The following is a 17,457-nucleotide window of genomic DNA, read 5'->3' on the forward strand; positions in this document are numbered from 1 at the left end:
TGGTAAATTTTATGTTATTTATTTATATTTTACCACAATAAAATAAATGAACACATATCAGAACAACTGTTTTAAAAAAAAAGGTTCAAGCCCACTACCACCAATTATAACATTTGTTATTACATAAAGTCTTTTCCTCTCTTCAAGCTTGGTCATTTAGGGTCCAGGGAGATAATACCTTTACCTGCCTTTTCCAAGGTGTCATCTCTGGCCAAAAACCCAGCATGTGAATATGAGTTTATTTGGTTCTGATATCTCCCAAACATCAATCCCTCAACCCAAACAAACAAGCACAATAGATGGAGCCTAAGTCTGCAGGCTCCAACCCTACGTCTCGTGCCACAGTGGGGAGAACAGATGCTGCGTCTGCTGCCCACCTCAGGATGCCGGGGCTATGGGCTGGAGCCTCCAGTCCTCAGAGGAAAAGCAAGACTCAAGTGCAGTGCTGGGCAAATAATGGACATTCAACAAACGCCTAGGGTTCATCCATTCACAGGTTGGTAAAGAATTTTATCACCAAAGTCACAGGCTCTCTCCCAGCCACATTTCAATGGGAACCTCAGCTTCTAGGTGGTATGAGGTCATGACAGAGCTATATGACAGGTAAGTGAGCTCTGAACTCAGCCACAACATCCCCAGTACTATTCTCCCCTCTTGCTGACATTGGACTTCAGCACTGTGAAATTAAATGACTTACAACAACAGACCTAGTGACATAACAGGCACAAGGGAAGTTCACTTCTCCATCCACTCACAAAAAATCTAGGTAAGACCTGAGGTTTCCTCTCAATCACCAATGAGGGGACTTTCCTGGTGGCGCAGTGGTTAAGAATCCGCCTGCCAATGCAGAGGACATGGGTTTGAGCCCTGGTCCGGGAAGATCCCACATGCTGCGGAGCAACTAAGCCTATGCTCCACAACTACTGAGCCTGCGCTCTGGAGTCTGTGAGCCACAACTACTGAAGCCCACGTGCCTAGAGCCTGTGCTCCACAGCAAGAGAAGCCACCGCAATGAAGAAGAGCCCCCACTCGCCGCAACTAGAGAAAGTCCGCCCACAGCAATGAAGACCCAACACAGCCAAAAATAAATACATAAATAAATAAATTTATTAAAAAGAAAAATCACCAATGAGTAACATGTGTAGTGCCTTGCCAGGTCCTGGACTGATGTGGTCGCAGCTCTCCGATAGGCTGCCATGAATGAGACAAAACAATAAGGAAAAAAAACCCAAACCCAAGTATGTTCACCTTTGGATCTAAGAAGCAGGAAGAATGACGTTAAGAAGTCACCCTGATGCTGCCTCCCCTCCGTTGATCTCTGGTGGCACTTGAAAATGAATGGGTTGTTTGCTGCTGTTGGGTCCTTGCTAAAGTTGTAAAAACAGGTGTGATAAATGTCTCTTCATAGAGGCCTCTGTAGTCACCCATTCCACAAAGATCCTCTGTGCCTAGTACTGCGCTGGGGACACAAGGGTGGATTCCCTGCCCTGGAACAGTTTCCAGTGCCAAGTCAGGGGTGGGCCAGAGAATCAGGGTGCAATGAGTGGGGGGTTCCCAGAAGAAGCGAAGGCTGAGCCAAGACCTAGTAAAGGAGATGAGGGGGAAAAAAAAGGAGCTTGCTCCACGCAGAAGCAACAGAATGTGCTGAGGCGTAGAGGCAAGAAAGCAGCCCCGTGGTCAAGGAAGTGAGAGGAGTTCAGTGTGGCTGGGTCACAGCTTGGGCAGACCTAAAAAGAGCCAAAGCTGGAGCCGGAAACAAGCTATTCACACACAGCCTGCATACTAGCTTAAGGAGTTTGAACTTCATGGGAGGTCATTGGGAAGCTGCAGAAAGGGTTTAAGAAAGGGCGCAACTGATCAAACATCTGATATTTGAAAAATGGATTGAAGAAGCAAAACTAGAGGCTACCAAAATCATCCCAGTGGAAGATGACAAGGCTGGACAAGGAAAGAAATAGTGGGATGGCAAGATGTGGAGAGAGCCAAGTGTTCTTTAGAATACGGTGAACTTACTGGGTGGGGGAGGAGCTGCCCAGGACACATCCCAACACAACCAGTTACCAAAGAAAGGGCAATTCTGAGACGTACTTGGAAAGTTTGGAGCCTAAGTGCCTGTCAGTAGCAGCCTTGCTCCAGCTCTGCTCCAAGCCTTTACACTGTGCACAAACAGCTGAACAGGAAACATACCTGTATCAGAGCAAATATATCGGACAAACCCAGATTCAAATCACCTCTTCACCATGTGCCCAAGGGCACATCACTTGGCCTGTCAGAGTCTGCTTCCTCAGCTATCGCCATGAATCCAGACAGCCCTCAGGGCAGCCACTGAAAGGAGTAGACAACCCCACTGTCTTCTAGTTCATGCACTGGTGGCTCTTCTAGTATTGGAATCTGGTAAAGGAAAGTAGGCCATCCTTGAAGGTCTGGATCTTGGGACATCTAAAAACAAATGCCTGTTTACATAGGACTGCCAAGGAGAAAGAAGGTGAGCATTTGCTTCCTTCTTGGTAATGGGTCAGGCAATGCTAGGAACACTAACAGACACAGGCTGCCACGGTCTCCTGGGAGGGACGCAACAAGGGCTCTCACTCCCCAAGCTGGTGACAGGCACAGACAGAGCTTAGTTCCCCACACTTCACATCTCCACTAGGGCTTTCTTTTCAAGTAGCAGGATGTATCTGAGAAGCTTGGGGGAACAGTTATTTACCCCATAAAATGACTGAAAGTAAGGTAAACCCATCTGATTTACTCCTTTCTTCTAACATGGTAGCAAAATAGAAAATAGCGTTTGTCAGAGAGGTGAAACAGCCAGTAAGTGTAGAGGGACAACAGACGAGCTCTCATGGCAGAGAGGCCATGAGTCGGCCTCTACCTTCTCAGTCTCTACTCTTCACCGCAAAAACCACAACATGGGCTAGAAGAGTGACTCCGCCTCTCTGTCAAGGCTCCAGAGAGAAGAGGGCTGGGTCAGGATCTCCCAGAGAGCAGGAGAGAAGAGCAGCAGCAGCAGCAGTGGCCCTCAGCTGACCACACAGCCAGGTCCACCCTGAGGCAGCAGGTCCAAACCAGGGCCCTGGAAAATGACCAGCCTTGAGAATGGACTGGTCGTTTCTGGGGTCCATGCTGCCCTCCATCCGCCTCTGCTGACTCTCCCACAAAAGCAACAGTCCGCTGAAACCACTGCAGTCATGCAGAGAGTTGCGAGCATGTTCCAGTCAGCTTAGATTCTTCCTTTTTCTCTTTAGTTTTCCAGATCTTCTACAATTAACATAAATTACTTTGATAATCATAGAAAAATCATTTTCAAGAGCCAGCTGATGGCTGCATACTGAAGAGGTTGCTGGCTCTCACCCATCAGACTCTCCCTGGATTGTCCCAGGGCAACATTTCAATGCCAGAGAGACGCAATGAGGGACCTGGTCTTCATGGTCAGCTCCTCAGTATACTCACTTCCCTGAGCCTTGACAGGAGGGCTGAATCTGCATCAGAAGAGCACACCTTCAGAAACAGCAAGAAATGGTCAAAATCCATGCTCAGTAGAGGAGGTGGGGCTCCTGGTACATCCCAAGCATAACCCAGAGGAGACCCTCAGGAGACCCCGCTGAAGTGACACAGCCTCAGCACAGCTCTAACTCACTGGAGAGTCTCCCATGACCCAGGCAGGCCTGGGGGTAGACAGAGGACAGGACCTTAGAAAGCAGGCCTCTGGACTCTCACACCCTTCGAAGATGTACAGCAAGGCCTGGAGGGAGGAGACCACCCCTTTGCTGTAATCCCCCACCTGGTCCTCAGAGATAGCTTGGAGCGCTCCACGCAAGGACCCTCTTTGGCAACAAGTCTGACATTCCCTTCCTGCCTCCTGAAGAGAAGCCCCTGAAGAGTTTTAAAGTGACAGGGACACTTTGCGGCAGGGCTCCAGAGACAACATCCCAGACTCTGAAGCCTGGTCTCAGACACTGCAGTCTAACTCAGGACTGTGGGTCTTTGATTTCACCCCACATCTCAGGTTCCCTATCAGAAGAAGAGAGACTGGACTAAACGGGCTCCTAAGCACCTTCCCAGCTCTGGCCTAGAGACTTCGGTTCTTGGCAGAATAATGTCTGGGTACTGTTGCAAATGTGTTGTACCCAGTTCCAAGACCAAGATGGGGCAGACCCTGGAAAAGCAATCAAAAAGCCATCAAGAAGACATCAAAAGAAAAGGAAATTATAGATCAGTATACCTTCTGAAGAGAGATGCACAAATCCTCAACAAAACTATAGCAAACCAAATTCAACATCATTAAAAGGATTAACATCACGACCAAGTGAGATTTATGCCAGGAAATCAAGGGCAATTTAACATAAGAAAATCAATCAAGGCACTTCCCTGGTGGCTCAGTGGTTAAGAATCCGCCTGGGGCTTCCCTGGTGGCGCAGTGGTTGAGAGTCCGCCTGCCGATGCAGGGGACACAGGTTCGTGCCCCGGTCTGGGAAGATCCCACCTGCCGCGGAGCAGCTGGACCCGTGAGCCATGGCCGCTGAGCCTGCGCGTCCAGAGCCTGTGCTCCGCGGCGGGAGAGGCCACATTGGTGAGAGGCCCACGTACTGCAAAAAAAAAAAAAAAAGAATCCACCTGCCAAGGCAGGGGACGTGGGTTCGAGCCCTGGTCCAAGAAGATCCCACGTGCTGCGGAACAACTTAAGCCCATGCGCCACAACTACTGAGCCTGTGCTCTAGGGGCCGCAAGCCACAACTATTGAAGCCCGCGTGCCCTAGAGCCCACGCATCGCAACTACTGAGCCCATGCGTCACAACTACTGAAGCCACTGTGCTCTAGGGCCCGCGTGCCACAACTACTGAGCCCACGTGCTGCAACTACTGAAGCCTGCGTGCCTAGAGCCCGTGCTACGCGACAAGAGAAGCCACTGTAATGAGAAGCCCACGTACAGCAACGAAGAGTAGCCCCCGCTCACCGCAACTAGAGAAAGCCCACACACAGCAATGAAGACCCAATGCAGCCAAAGGAAAAAAATAAAATCAATCAATATAATAAACCACATTAACAGAAAGAAGGAAAAAGAAAACCACACGATCATCTCAATTGACAGAAAAAGCTTTTGAAAAATCCAGCATCCCTTCATGATAAAAACACTCAGAAAACTAGGAACAAAAGGGAACTTCCTCAACATGATAAAGGGCATTTACGAAAAACTCACAGCCAACATACCCAATGGTGAAAGACTGAAAGCTTTTACCCTAAGATGAGGAACAATACAAGGATGTCCACCTTTCACCACTGCTATTCAACACTGTACTGGAAGTTCTACTCAGACCGATTAGACAAGAAAAAGAAATAAAAAGCATAAAAATTGGAAAGGAATAAGTAAAACTATCTCTATTTGCAGATGACATGATCCTATATCTAGATAATCCTATATATAGAAAGTCCCAAACAATACACAGAAAGCTTACTAGACCTAATAAATAGCAAAGTCGCAGGATGCAAAATCAACACACAAGAAGCAGTTTCAATATACTAACACTGAACAATCGAAGGAGAAAATTAAGAAAACAATTCCATTTACAACAGCATCAAAACAAACAAAGAAACAAACAAGAAAAACCCTTAGGAATAAATTTAACCAAGAAGATAAAAGGTTTGTATACAAAAAATTATAAAACATTGCTAAAAGAAATTAAAGAAGACAAAAATAAATGGAAAGACATCCCATGTTCATGGACTGGAAAGCTTAATATTATTAAGATGGAGAGTATTGTTAATATACTCTAAATTGATTTACAGATTCAACACAATCCCTACAAAAATTCCAACAGTCTTTTTTGTAGAAATGGAAAAGTCAGTCCTCAAAATCCATATGGACTTGCAAGGGATCCCAAGTAGCTAAAACAATCTTGAAGAAAGAACAAAGTTAAAGGATTCATACTTCCCAATTTCAAAACTTACTATAAAACTACAGTAATCAAAACAGTGTGGTACTGGCATAGGTAGACATATAGACTATTAGAATAGAAGTAAAAGTCCAGAAATAAATTTATACAGCTGAATTACTTTCAACAAGGATGCTAAGTCCATTCAATGGGGAAAGAATAGTCTCTTCAACAATTGGTGCTGGGACAACTGGATTTCTACTTCATACCTTATATAAAAATTAACTCAAAACGGATCAATGATCATAATACAAGAGCTAAAACCATAAAACTCTTAGAAGATAACATAGAGGAAAAGATTCATGACCTTGGTTTAGGCCATGGATTCCTAGATATGATACCAAAAGCATGAGCACCAAAAGAAAAAAATAGATGAACTGGACTTCATCAAAATTAAAACTTTTATGCATCAAAGGTCATTATCAAGAAAGCGAAAAGAGGGAATTCCCTGGTGGTACAGTGGTTAGGACTCCACACTCCCACCGCAGGGGGCACGGGTTTGATCCCTGGTCAGGGAACTGAGAATCCACAAGCTGCCCAGTGAGGCAAAAAAAAAAAAAAAAAAAGTGAAAAAACAACCTAGAGAATGGGAGAACATATTTCCAATTCATATATCCTATAAGGATCTACTATTCAAAATATATATAGAATTCCTACAAGTCAACAAAAAAAAGACAAACAACTCAATTATAAAATAGCCAAAGGACTTGAATAGACATTTGTATCGCCAAAGAAGATATAAAAATGGCCAATAAATACATGAAAAGATGCTCAACGTTACTAGTCATTAGGAACTGCAAACCAAAACCAAAATGAGATACTAATTCACACCTAGGATGAGGAAGGGAGGGAGGAAGAAAAAAGGAAATAAGTTGTTGGTGAGGATGTAGAGAAATTAGAAACGTCACACATTGCTGGTGGGGATATAAAATTGTATAGCTGCTTTGGAAAATCGTTTGGTGATTCCTCAAAAAGTTAAACATGGAACAATCAAGCAATTCTTTTTTTTTTTTGGTCATACCACGGGGCTTCTGGATCCTAGTTCCCTGAACAGGGATCTAACCCGGGCCTCCTGCAGTGGAAGCACAGAGCCCCAACCACTGGACCGCCATGGAATGCTAATCAAGCAATTTTTAAGTGTACACTCAAAAGAACTGAAAAGATGGTCACCTTCCCTGGCGGCGCAGTGGTTAAGAATCTGCCTGCCAGTGCAGGGGACACGGGTTCAATCCCTGGTCCAGGAAGATCCCACGTGCCACAGAGCAACTAAGCCCACGTGCCACAACTACTGAAGCCCTCGCACCTAGAGCCCGTGCTCCGCAGCAAGAGAAGCCACCGCAATTAGAAGCCTGCGCACCGCAACGAAGAGTAGCCCCCGCTCACCACAACTAGAGAAAGCCCGCACACAGCAACAGAGATCCAACGCAGCCAAAAATAAATAAATTTATTTTTTATAAATGGCTAAAATGGTACGTTTTATATTTATTTTACCATACATACACGCGCACACACACACACACACACACACACACACACACACACAGTGTCACCAAAAACACTCCTATGGCCCTGCAGGCCAGCATTAGCCTCATCTGGCTTTTCCGGACAAGACAAGTAGGGCTTGGCAGAGCTCAGTGGAAAGCATCGGAGTATCCTGACCTCAGGTCAGGGCCAGAAGAAAGAAGTCCCTCACCATAAGCACACAGCAGATGACAAGAGTGAAGAACACAGAACTAACTCTTTTTACTTTTCATCCATTTCTCATTAGAGAGAAGGTGGATTTTATGGACTGGCAAGCCCATAGACACTTTTAACAAATGTTGCCAATGATTATGGGACCTGAACTTTTTTTTTTTTGGCTGTGCCACAAGGCTTGCGGGATCTTAGTTCCCCAACCAGGGATCCAACTAGGGCCCTGGCAGTGAAAGTGCCAAGTCCTAACCACTGGACCACCAGGGAATTGCCTGAACATTTTTAATTTAAGTTCCATCAATTGAATGTCTCCAGGCCCACAGAGCTCTGGTAGGAAGTGACAAAGAGGAGAGAAGAGACAAGCTCCTCAGCCTCAGGGCTGAGATGGCTCTCGGGGGCTGCAGGAAGGTAAGCTCTGCCGTCAAGCCTCTCAGGTCAAAGGGCCAGTCACCACTGCCCCGTCCCCTGCCTCAGACCCCCCAAGGAGCTACTGGAATCTCATCGGACAGTTTCCTCTTAACATCTAACACGTAAGCCGCAGCTCGCAAGGCTGGCAATCTTGTCTCTGTCAGAACCTGCCCCAGATAAGAAATCAACAGCCTCCACAACAGAGGGGATCTCTGAGGTCGTGGTTACAAAACGGTCCCTGCGAGACATTTCAGGAGAAACACCAACTGACATTTAGGTCTGAAACGAGGGCTAATATTTGATGCTGGGGATTTTACTTCCTGGTCTGACGGGCCTGCTTAAAGCCACAGTCCTTCATGACACCAGCTACTGTGTACAAGCTGCTCCTCTAGCAGCCGCACCCCAACCCTGCCCCTCTACCAGGAAGCCACCCAGTCACGCACTGAGCCCAATTCTGTGCAGGCCCCCCCACTGAGAGGAAGGGTATTAGATGAACGGACCCAACCCGGTACCATCCAAGAAAGAGCAAGCCTGAAGGCAAAGGGACCATGAGACAGGATATGCTTGCAGAGAGGAAGGTGGTTCTGAATGTGTGTCTGGAGACACTCATGCATACACTACCACCAGCACCATCAAAACACCCAGAGAGTCCACAAGACAGGAAGGGGAGGAACAGCCCCCATGGGTGGCCCTAGGCAGGTTATTCACAACCCTGCATTCTGGCTCCTTCCCTAAAGAATCTCCTGGGAAACTCAGGTACCAAGCCTTGAAAATTTCCAGAGCTTACCACATTCCAAAACCAAAGACACTGCCCTTAACTAGAGGGTATAACCAACTGGCACCCCACCTGAATGTGAGAGGGTTCCCACCAGACCCCACATCCCGTAAGCTTTGGACCCTAACCTCTCTGGCCCTGTGTAATTATAAAGCTGGAGCAGAGCTCAGTGTGGACACAGCAAATGCTCTTAGGTACTCAGATATTACCCTTAATTAGTTACAGGTGTTCTCTAGTTACAGGTGTTCATCCAGAAACTGGCCTTGAGTTTGCTGGTTTGTAACTTAGCATCTTTCATTATTCTCAGCACGGGGTCTTATTCAAGTAACCTACCATTACATAACTAAGTCCTAATGATTTTGAAAGCATCAAATTCCATGTAATAAACCCCTTCCTACTTAAAATATCTGGAATCGTTTCTGTTTTCTGCACTAGTCTCAAATGATATAACATACATAATGGCAATAACCTGGATTTGTTTAAACCTGCATCTCTCTGTCCCTTCTCCTATCTATTGATATTTTTAAAATGTACACCATGTCAGGTGTTACAAGAGCGAATGTATTCCTTTACAGTTTAAAAGAAAATTATAGGTAAAATAAAAATACATTTTGGTTAAAAAAAAAAAGGCAAGGCTGGGCTTCCCTGGTGGCGCAGTGGTTGAGAATCTGCCTGCCATTGTAGGGGACACGGGTTCGAGCCCTGGTCTGGGAAGATCCCACATGCCATGGAGCGGCTGGGCCCGTGAGCCATGGCTGCTGAGCCTGCGCATCCGGAGCCTGTGCTCTGCAACAAGAGAGGCCACGATAGTGAGAGGCCCGCGCACCGCAATGAAGAGTGGCCCCCGCTCGCAGCAACTAGAGAAAGCCCTCGCACAGAAACGAAGACCCAACACAGCTAAAAATAAAAAAATAAATTTATTAAAAAAAAAAAAAAGGCAAGGCAAATGTAACTACCAATAAACTCCTCGCATAACAGTTGATATTAAAAGAGAGCATTCTATAAAATAGCCCATGCCAATTTCAGACACATGGTTTTGTAGACCAGGTTATAACCAGTTCTCCTCAGCAAACCATCCCCTCTACTTCTTTCCTCTTGGTTCAGCTCTGCCTCAGCAATGTCCTCTAGAAGAGACAAGCGGAACCCTTGGACCATCTGGGCACAACTGCCCTTCTCCTCTCTCCACCTCTTCTCATCTTAAATTGTCTCTGCCCTGAGGACCAGTAAGTAGGTTTTGTCTCATGATGCAACTCTGACCAAAAGATAGCAGCTGCCTGGTGCATTGTGCAGTGGGAAAACATCTGGGGCTCTGTCTGGACAAGAACGAATGCCACTATCAATCTGTAACATTTGCCATGCAAGCTGAGTGGACAATGGGGTTATTTGAGCCTTGACACTTGTCATCCATAACCTAAACTTCCCTGAATCCCAGGCCATCTCTAAGGTCCAAGAGGTAGGAGAGGAAGAGAGTGTACAAGGAATGCTAAGACTTACCCCTCCCCCGCTTCCCTACACAGTCCAGAGCATCTTTCACTGGCCCCTTCATGGCAGGGGGCTGGGCCCTGTTCCAGCACCAAGTCCCCTTGTCTCATTTCTAGCAAGAGTCACAACCTCACAATTCAATTACAACAGAACACCAAGGATCCTAGAGCTAGAAAGACATTTTATGTGGATTTTAAACAAAATTTCTAGGGAGGCAGAGGAACATCCTTGCACATTCTGACACGGTGTTATCCACCCCTCTCCTAGTGATCAGTCCCTTCCTTCTAACCTCTGACCACCCACTCTGGGCCCTTGATTCCCTCCCAATGGTCCCAGAATAGGATGGCACACAGTGCCTGCCATGCAGAGCTGCTGAGACCAGCCTCCTGTGCTCCACTCTGATGAGCTCCCTGCTCCCCCTCTAACAGGGAATCTCCCTTACCTGGTGACTCATCTAGGGAAAAGACCAGGGAATTCCCTGGTGGTCCGGTGGTTAGGACTCTGCGCTTCCACTGCAGGGGGCCCGGGTTTGATCTCTGGTCAGGGAACTAAGATTCCGCAAGCTGCACGGTGTGGCCCCCAAAAAGAAAAGAAAAGACCAAACATTCCCGAGAACAAAAAATAATGGGGGTGGGGTGGTGGAGGGGTAGATGTGAAGTGAATTTTAGGAATTTCTCTAGAGGCTGATCCTTGACCAAGGAAGTCCCCATTTATGAAGAAAGAAGCCATACTCCTCACTCTCACCTCGAAGTTGGAGCCTGGGTGGTGACATACAGTGGGCAGGGAGGTCTCAGGGAAGCCCAGATGTGCTCAGGGCAGGAACAGATCTTACCAGAAAAGAGGATGCTATGTGGACTCCAGTCCTCTCACTCTAGGCCAGAGCTGCACCTCAGTACACCCACCCAACTAGACCTGGGCTTTAACCCCCAATATAGGTAAGCAATACAACACTCCAAGCTGCTCCAGAGCCCCAATACACCACATCTCCAGAAACAGTGCAATGTGTTACTAGGGAGAGATGCAGCCCAAAGCTCAGCATCTGCTGAGGCCATGAGCACTGGGGGGATGTCGGTGAGAACAGGGCATGATCACTGTTTGTACCTGCCTTGGGCAAAGACAGTACCTACTTCTCAGAGCTGGCAGGACAGGCCTTCTCCAGGTCCACAGATGAGCACCAAATTTCTCAACAGCACTGTACAATGCACAGAGACTGGAGTGGGGTTCCCAGGGTGAGAGGCCAGCCACAAGCTGTCTCTAGACTGGAGGGCCTGTGCTCAAGTAGCTCTGCAAACCAGAAACATGGCAGGTAAGATCTTAACTGGGTGAGTGGATCTCTGAGTCTCCATGAAAAATCATGGACAATGTTGTCTTTCAAATGGGACTTAACAAAACCAGAGTACCAAAGAATACCAGCCACACACAGAGGCCTTTCACCTCCGAGAAGCCACTCTGGCTACCAGTCTTCAACATCCTGCCTATGCATCCCACCATATAGGAGAAAGGCCAACCAAGAGAGAGAAGAGACAACTGCTATAGGAAAGCCATGCCCAGAGTCAAGGACCTAAAGTCATTGGCCCAGGGCTTCCATGGTGGCACAGTGGCTAAGAATCCGCCTGCCAATGAAGAGGACACGGGTTCGAGCCCTGGTCCGGGAAGATCCCACATGCCGCGGAGCAACGAAGCCCGTGTGCCACAACTACTGAGCCTGCGCTCTAGAGCTCGCGAGCCACAACTACTGAAGCCCACGCGCCTAGAGCCCGTGCTCTGCAACAAGAGACAACAAAGAGTAGCCCCTGCTCACCGCAACTAGAGAAAGTCCACACGCAGCAACGAAGACCCAATGCAGCCAATGAATGAATGAATAAATAAATAAATAATTCTTAAAAATAAAATAAAAATAAAGCCACTGGCCTGCACTGGACAGGAATCTCAGCCAGAGGGGCCTGGCTGAACCAAACCAGCAGAGTTTCTTCTCCCCTATCCATTCTCAAAAGTGCAGGCAGGGGACTTCCCTGGTGGTCCAGTGGTTGAGACTCCGTGCTCCCAAAGCAGGGGGCCTGGGTTCGATCCCTGGTCAGGGAACTGGATCTCACACGCCACAACTAATCCCGCATGCCCCAACTGAGACCCCAAGCAGCCAAGTAAATAAATAAATAAATAACAAAAGTGCAGGCAGATCCAAAGTCCTCGTATATCGCTACTGCCCTCAGGATAAGCCCAAGCTCTCTGGACAAAGCACATAAGGTATTTCTGACCTGGCCCCTGCCTAACTCATGCTCTGTCTTCCACGTCTTTGATGCACTGTTCCTTTCGTCTAGAGCGTCGCTTCTCACTTTGTCCATCTGGAACCCTCCAACCTACCCTTCCAGATTCAGCATCATCACCTCTTATATGAAGCTTTCCCCAGACTCTCAGGTACAGGAGGAAGTCCAACCTCTGGGCCACCCTTGGGTACAGCACACACCATGGATGGGCTTTTCCTACACCAGCCTGTGAGGTCATGTGCACAGGCCTATCTGCCTCCTCTCTAGATAGGCCTCAGGCCTGTGCTCCTGGGGCCCAGGTCTGGGCCTGGGACAAAACAATGGGTGCCTCGCTGTCATGTGGAGAATTAATGGATGAGCACATTACTGCCTGGCCAAAGGAAGCTGGCTGCAAGTGAAAGGAAAGGCAGGCTGGCTGTGGCCAAAGGGCCACAGGGCCTGGGCCTGAGCACCAGATGCAGAGGAGAGGAGAGCGCCCGCATCCCACCCCTGCAGCTCCATCCAGTGCTCTAGCCCAGGCTTGCTGTTCTTGGGTAGAGCCACTCATCACATGTCAGGAGGCCACCACCGCCGGTGCTGCTGGGATGATGTTACAGTCTATTTTGAGGGTCACACTGGAGCATCTGTCAGCCTAGTCAGCCACACCCTCCATGTGTCATCACTAAGAGCTGGAGACACCCAAAGGTCCATGAACTCTGCCTGAGCATGTCATTTCCCCAGGGACCCTCAGTTTCAAGGCCTCCTTGGCTTCCTAACAAGATCAACCCAGATGCCCTTATCTCCTGGCACCAGTGGCAGGGCTCTGATGTCTCCTCACCCCACCAGATCTGCTCCTGGGGTTCCCAGCTCTGGTGACTCGGCAAATGCAGCTGAAGCCCATCAGTCTAAGCCTTGCTCTTAGCTCAAACATAACCCCTCCTTCTCCAGCTCTCCCTTATATTTGAGGAGTGCCCAGAAAGCCCAGCACCCAGGTGTCAAGCCAGTTACCAACCAGGCTCATTTTAGGCCCAACAGGCCTCACCTGCTGAGAAACTCCTACTCATCCCTCAAAACCATACCCAGGCTCTGCCTCCTCTTGTAGAGAGCCTTTCAGTGGACTCGCTACAGAATAGGCCAGAGGCTCTCTGAGGATAAGGCTGGCCTGTGCAGGCTTTACTGTTGTTCTCCCTGTACCTAGCATGCACCTGGCACACAGAAGGTATGAATCAGTATAACCCTTGAAATGAAACCTTTCTAATTAGACAAGCTTAGTGTGTTCTGCTACAAAAGACATCGTCAGAACAAAGGCCTTTAGGGAAAACAATGACACTGACAACTGGGTTCATAAACACCTTTTACAAAGGAAGCCTGTACTCAAATCTACAGAAAAACAAGTTTACAGATTCAATGGGATGGTAAGTCAGTCAAGCCCAGTGCAGAGCACGTAAGTCAGTCTGGGCCCACTCAGCACTAAGCACCTTTCAGCTCTGTCCCCTAAGAACACTGTGATCCCCTAAGAATCCAACTGGACATTCCCTCACTCTACCCAGGGAAGGAATGCAAAAGGGAAAGGCAGCAGCAGCGTGGACACACGTGTCTGGGATCAGGTGAGGGCATCTGACAAGTTAGGCTACTCCACTGCACCCTAAGCCCCACAGCCAGGGCAGGTCACCAAACATCCCAGGGGCTCAGGGCTCACCCACAAAACAGGTACATCATCATCTGCTCCAGCCACTTTCCAGAGATGCCATGAGGACGGAACTAAATAATACAGGAAAGCTACATAACCGGTTAACACCTGGGTCATGGACCAAACACCTTCAACACTGACGGGAAACAGGAAACAAGCTGATCACTGTCTGCCCTGGAACTGCCCTTGGCCTCCTGAAAACCACACCTGGTCCATCTGGCTATATCTTAGCCACATGGGAAGGCTTTCAGGGATTACATAAAGAGGCCATAGGTGACATTCACACACCTTTCCTCTGACAGTGGCCAACTGAAGCAGGCCAACACAAGCATACATGACCTGGGACCTTTCTAAAACTGAGATTTCCAGGTCAGCTTAACAGCTATATTTACCTCATGTAAAAATGCTGGGAAAGTTGGGAAAAGATGCTCAACTTTCTTTGGATTTGCAGGCAATACCTATAGTAAGGCAATCTAACAAGATACAGGGCCTTTTCCAGCAAGATCCACTTATAACTGAAATGTTAAAAGCCAGGTGAAGGAACCCAGGTCTCCACATTTAAACTGAAATGTAGAGACCTTCTCAAAAACTGTTCTTGTCTTTTATTAGCTCGCTGTTATCTACGATTAAGGACTCTGGAGAAAGTAATCCATTTTCTTCCCTACAAGTTTAGGAAATGCCCCTCCATTTCTTTGGCAATATGAGACTGCAGCACCAACATTTCAGTCTATACTGTAACTATTTTTGCAGTGTTTGTTTTGTTTTAAGAGGCTGTTCTCATTCACACTAGTTCAAACACATTAAATACATGCGCTTTTATCAGATGGTGGAAAGGGAAAATAGAAGATTTAAAGCCCTCCAATAATATAAACTTCCTACCGGTAAATGCTCTATATGGGGATAAAAGTAAAAGATGCAATAGCTTGCCACAATCAGAATTTCAGAATCATAGAATTCTGGGATTACAGGTAGCTTAGATGCTGGCCTAGCTCCCCAGAGTACAGACAAGGAGATCAAAGCCCCATGACCTACCCACAACCACAGAGCCCTGCCCGGCACAGATGTTACAACTTCACTGAAGAAGCAGGCAAAGCTCCAATTCCAGCAGTATTGCCCCCAGCAGAGCCCCTTGGCCAGGCATTTTGCATGTACCACAAGAGGAACAGTCCCTAGGAGAGAGGAAGTATTCTGAATGCTCAAGAACACACATCAGGGTTGGAAGGAAGGTCGCTGGTGGGGTTCACAAACTACCCACACCAGACCTAAGGTCTGATGAGGAAAACCTTTCCAAAGCAGCTAAAATTATGTTATTTCATAACTTAAACACCTGCTTTGTGACAACAGCCAGAAAAAAAGGGAGACTAGGAGAAGAAAAGGAAGAAAAATGAAAAAATCTCCCCTCTGATTTCCTGTATCTGCTTGGATCACCCTAAAATAGGGAGCCTCCCTAATGCTGACTTTAATGAGGACCTTCCTAAAGCTGATCCAACTGGTGTTCAAGTCCCTGGACTGAAAAACAAGTTTATGAGTAGCAAGCTCATCTGATTCTGACCATGTGCATGCTGTTTACCCTAAGATGACAGACCAGTGGCTGCCACAGCTTTGATGAATGCTGCAAAGACTCTACTATCCCTTTGAAGTCTACAAGGGCCTCTACCATGACTAAATGCGATAAAAAGGAACCTTGAATACAGCAAGAGTGTGAAAGGAGGGAAGTCACAAACACCACACAACAGTGGGGGAACTCCATTCTGGACGCTGATTTGTTAATGTAAACTTGTTATTTGTTTCCCTGACCTGTTGATGTATCTCATTACACTATCACTAAAGAGAAGCCCCTCCTCTATAAAATGTACCTATTTGTCATCAAAAGCTGCTGCTTAGACCAGGCCATGCCCACAGCCAGGTAACAGAGGTATCCGCTATTCAACCCTTTGCAGCCCAGACCAATGCAGCTCAGCAGCTCACACCAGTCACAGGTGTCAACCAGGAGACCTCAAACTCTGACCACAGGGAACAGTTCAGTGTTGGGGGAAAGAATGTGGTCAGGAGGGGCTTACCCATCTCTTCCTTTGCTGACAATCTTCACCTCAAAGTAATAAATGCCACAGGCAGCAGGTATGGGGTGGGTGGCACGCACTGAGGCTGCATCTTTGTGATTTTTGCCATGACCTAATAGAAGAGGGCAAGGAAGAAATTTCAGCAGAAGGAAATGCAAATGGAAGCCTCATTCTTCTCTGCTCCATGGCAACTTCACCCCTCCATGGCCAGAGGAAGCCCTTGCATAGTCCAAGGAATAATTAGAAAACAACTGAGCAAACACATAAACCTCCCACCTTTGGCTCACCTCCTCCTGAGAATAGCAGCTCTGCCTGAGACACTGCCATTCAAACCACAGGAGGGTACATGCAATGTGGGTGCATATGTGAGAGATTCCCTAGTGCTGCTGGCAGACTCTCCAAGATACAGGCAGCCCACTTGGAAGACTAGGGGAGGAAGAGGCAGCCCTGGAAGACGCCCCCACAACTTTAGCGCAGAACCCTAGGCCTTGTCTGGGATGTCTGGCAGGTGAGCAAGCTCATGGGCCTCTGGCTAATGGAGGGGATGTGACCACCCCTTTCTTCAGACACTTATGAAACTAAGCAGTGGTGAAGGGCCTAGCTCGAGTCGGAGGTACCCCAAAACAAGCAGGAAGGCCCTGAGAAGAATGTCCAGCCCAGCACTGGGTTTGGACACCTGCTGCGGTTCTCCTGACATCAGATGTCTCAGGGCAGAGCAGACTAGGCAGTCAATCCTTGGCCTGGTCAGCCCCACCACCCTAGACACCCCGCAGGAACTAAGGCCCAAGCCGGAGCACTCGAGCTGGGTAAGGGACGTGATGGAGCACGGGCTGGGCAGCACACCCACCCCGCAGACGCTCTGGCCTTCTCCCCCTGCGACCAAACAGGCCAATACCTTTGTAGTGGACGCGAAGGTTGCCCTGGGAGAGGCCGATGTAGTTGTACTTGTCCTTGGGGCTCCAGGAACGCGGCAGCGGCGTCTCGTGCTGGTTGACCGCGGGATACAGGCGCTGCAGGCGCCGGCTCAGTTCCTGCTCCCCTGGGGACGGCAGCCCGCATCCAGTGCCCCCGCCGGAGGAGTCTCCAACCTGCAGGTTCCCAGCTCCCAGCTCCGCCGTCGCCGCCGCCATCTTGGAGGGAGCTGCTATTGTGTCACTGGGGGCGGGGAAAAGCGGGA

The 17,457-nt window shown here is 48.1% G+C and overlaps 1 protein-coding gene across 1 annotated transcript in view; it reads right to left on the reverse strand.

The window, feature by feature from the left end:
* RANBP10 (RAN binding protein 10) overlaps nucleotides 1-17,434 on the reverse strand; it is a 66,454-nt gene extending 49,020 nt beyond the window's left edge. The window contains exons 1-2 of the mRNA XM_082677557.1: nucleotides 17,176-17,434; nucleotides 16,281-16,392 (exon numbers count right to left, since the gene is read on the reverse strand). Coding sequence (XP_082533683.1) covers nucleotides 16,281-16,392; nucleotides 17,176-17,410 — 347 coding nt within the window. The 5' untranslated portion in view covers nucleotides 17,411-17,434. The remainder of the gene's footprint in view (nucleotides 1-16,280; nucleotides 16,393-17,175) is intronic.
* Nucleotides 17,435-17,457: the final 23 nt, after the last annotated feature.

This window comes from Grampus griseus (assembly GCF_964374135.1).
Source record: "Grampus griseus genome assembly, chromosome: 19".
NCBI classification, from domain to species: Eukaryota; Metazoa; Chordata; class Mammalia; order Artiodactyla; family Delphinidae; genus Grampus; species Grampus griseus.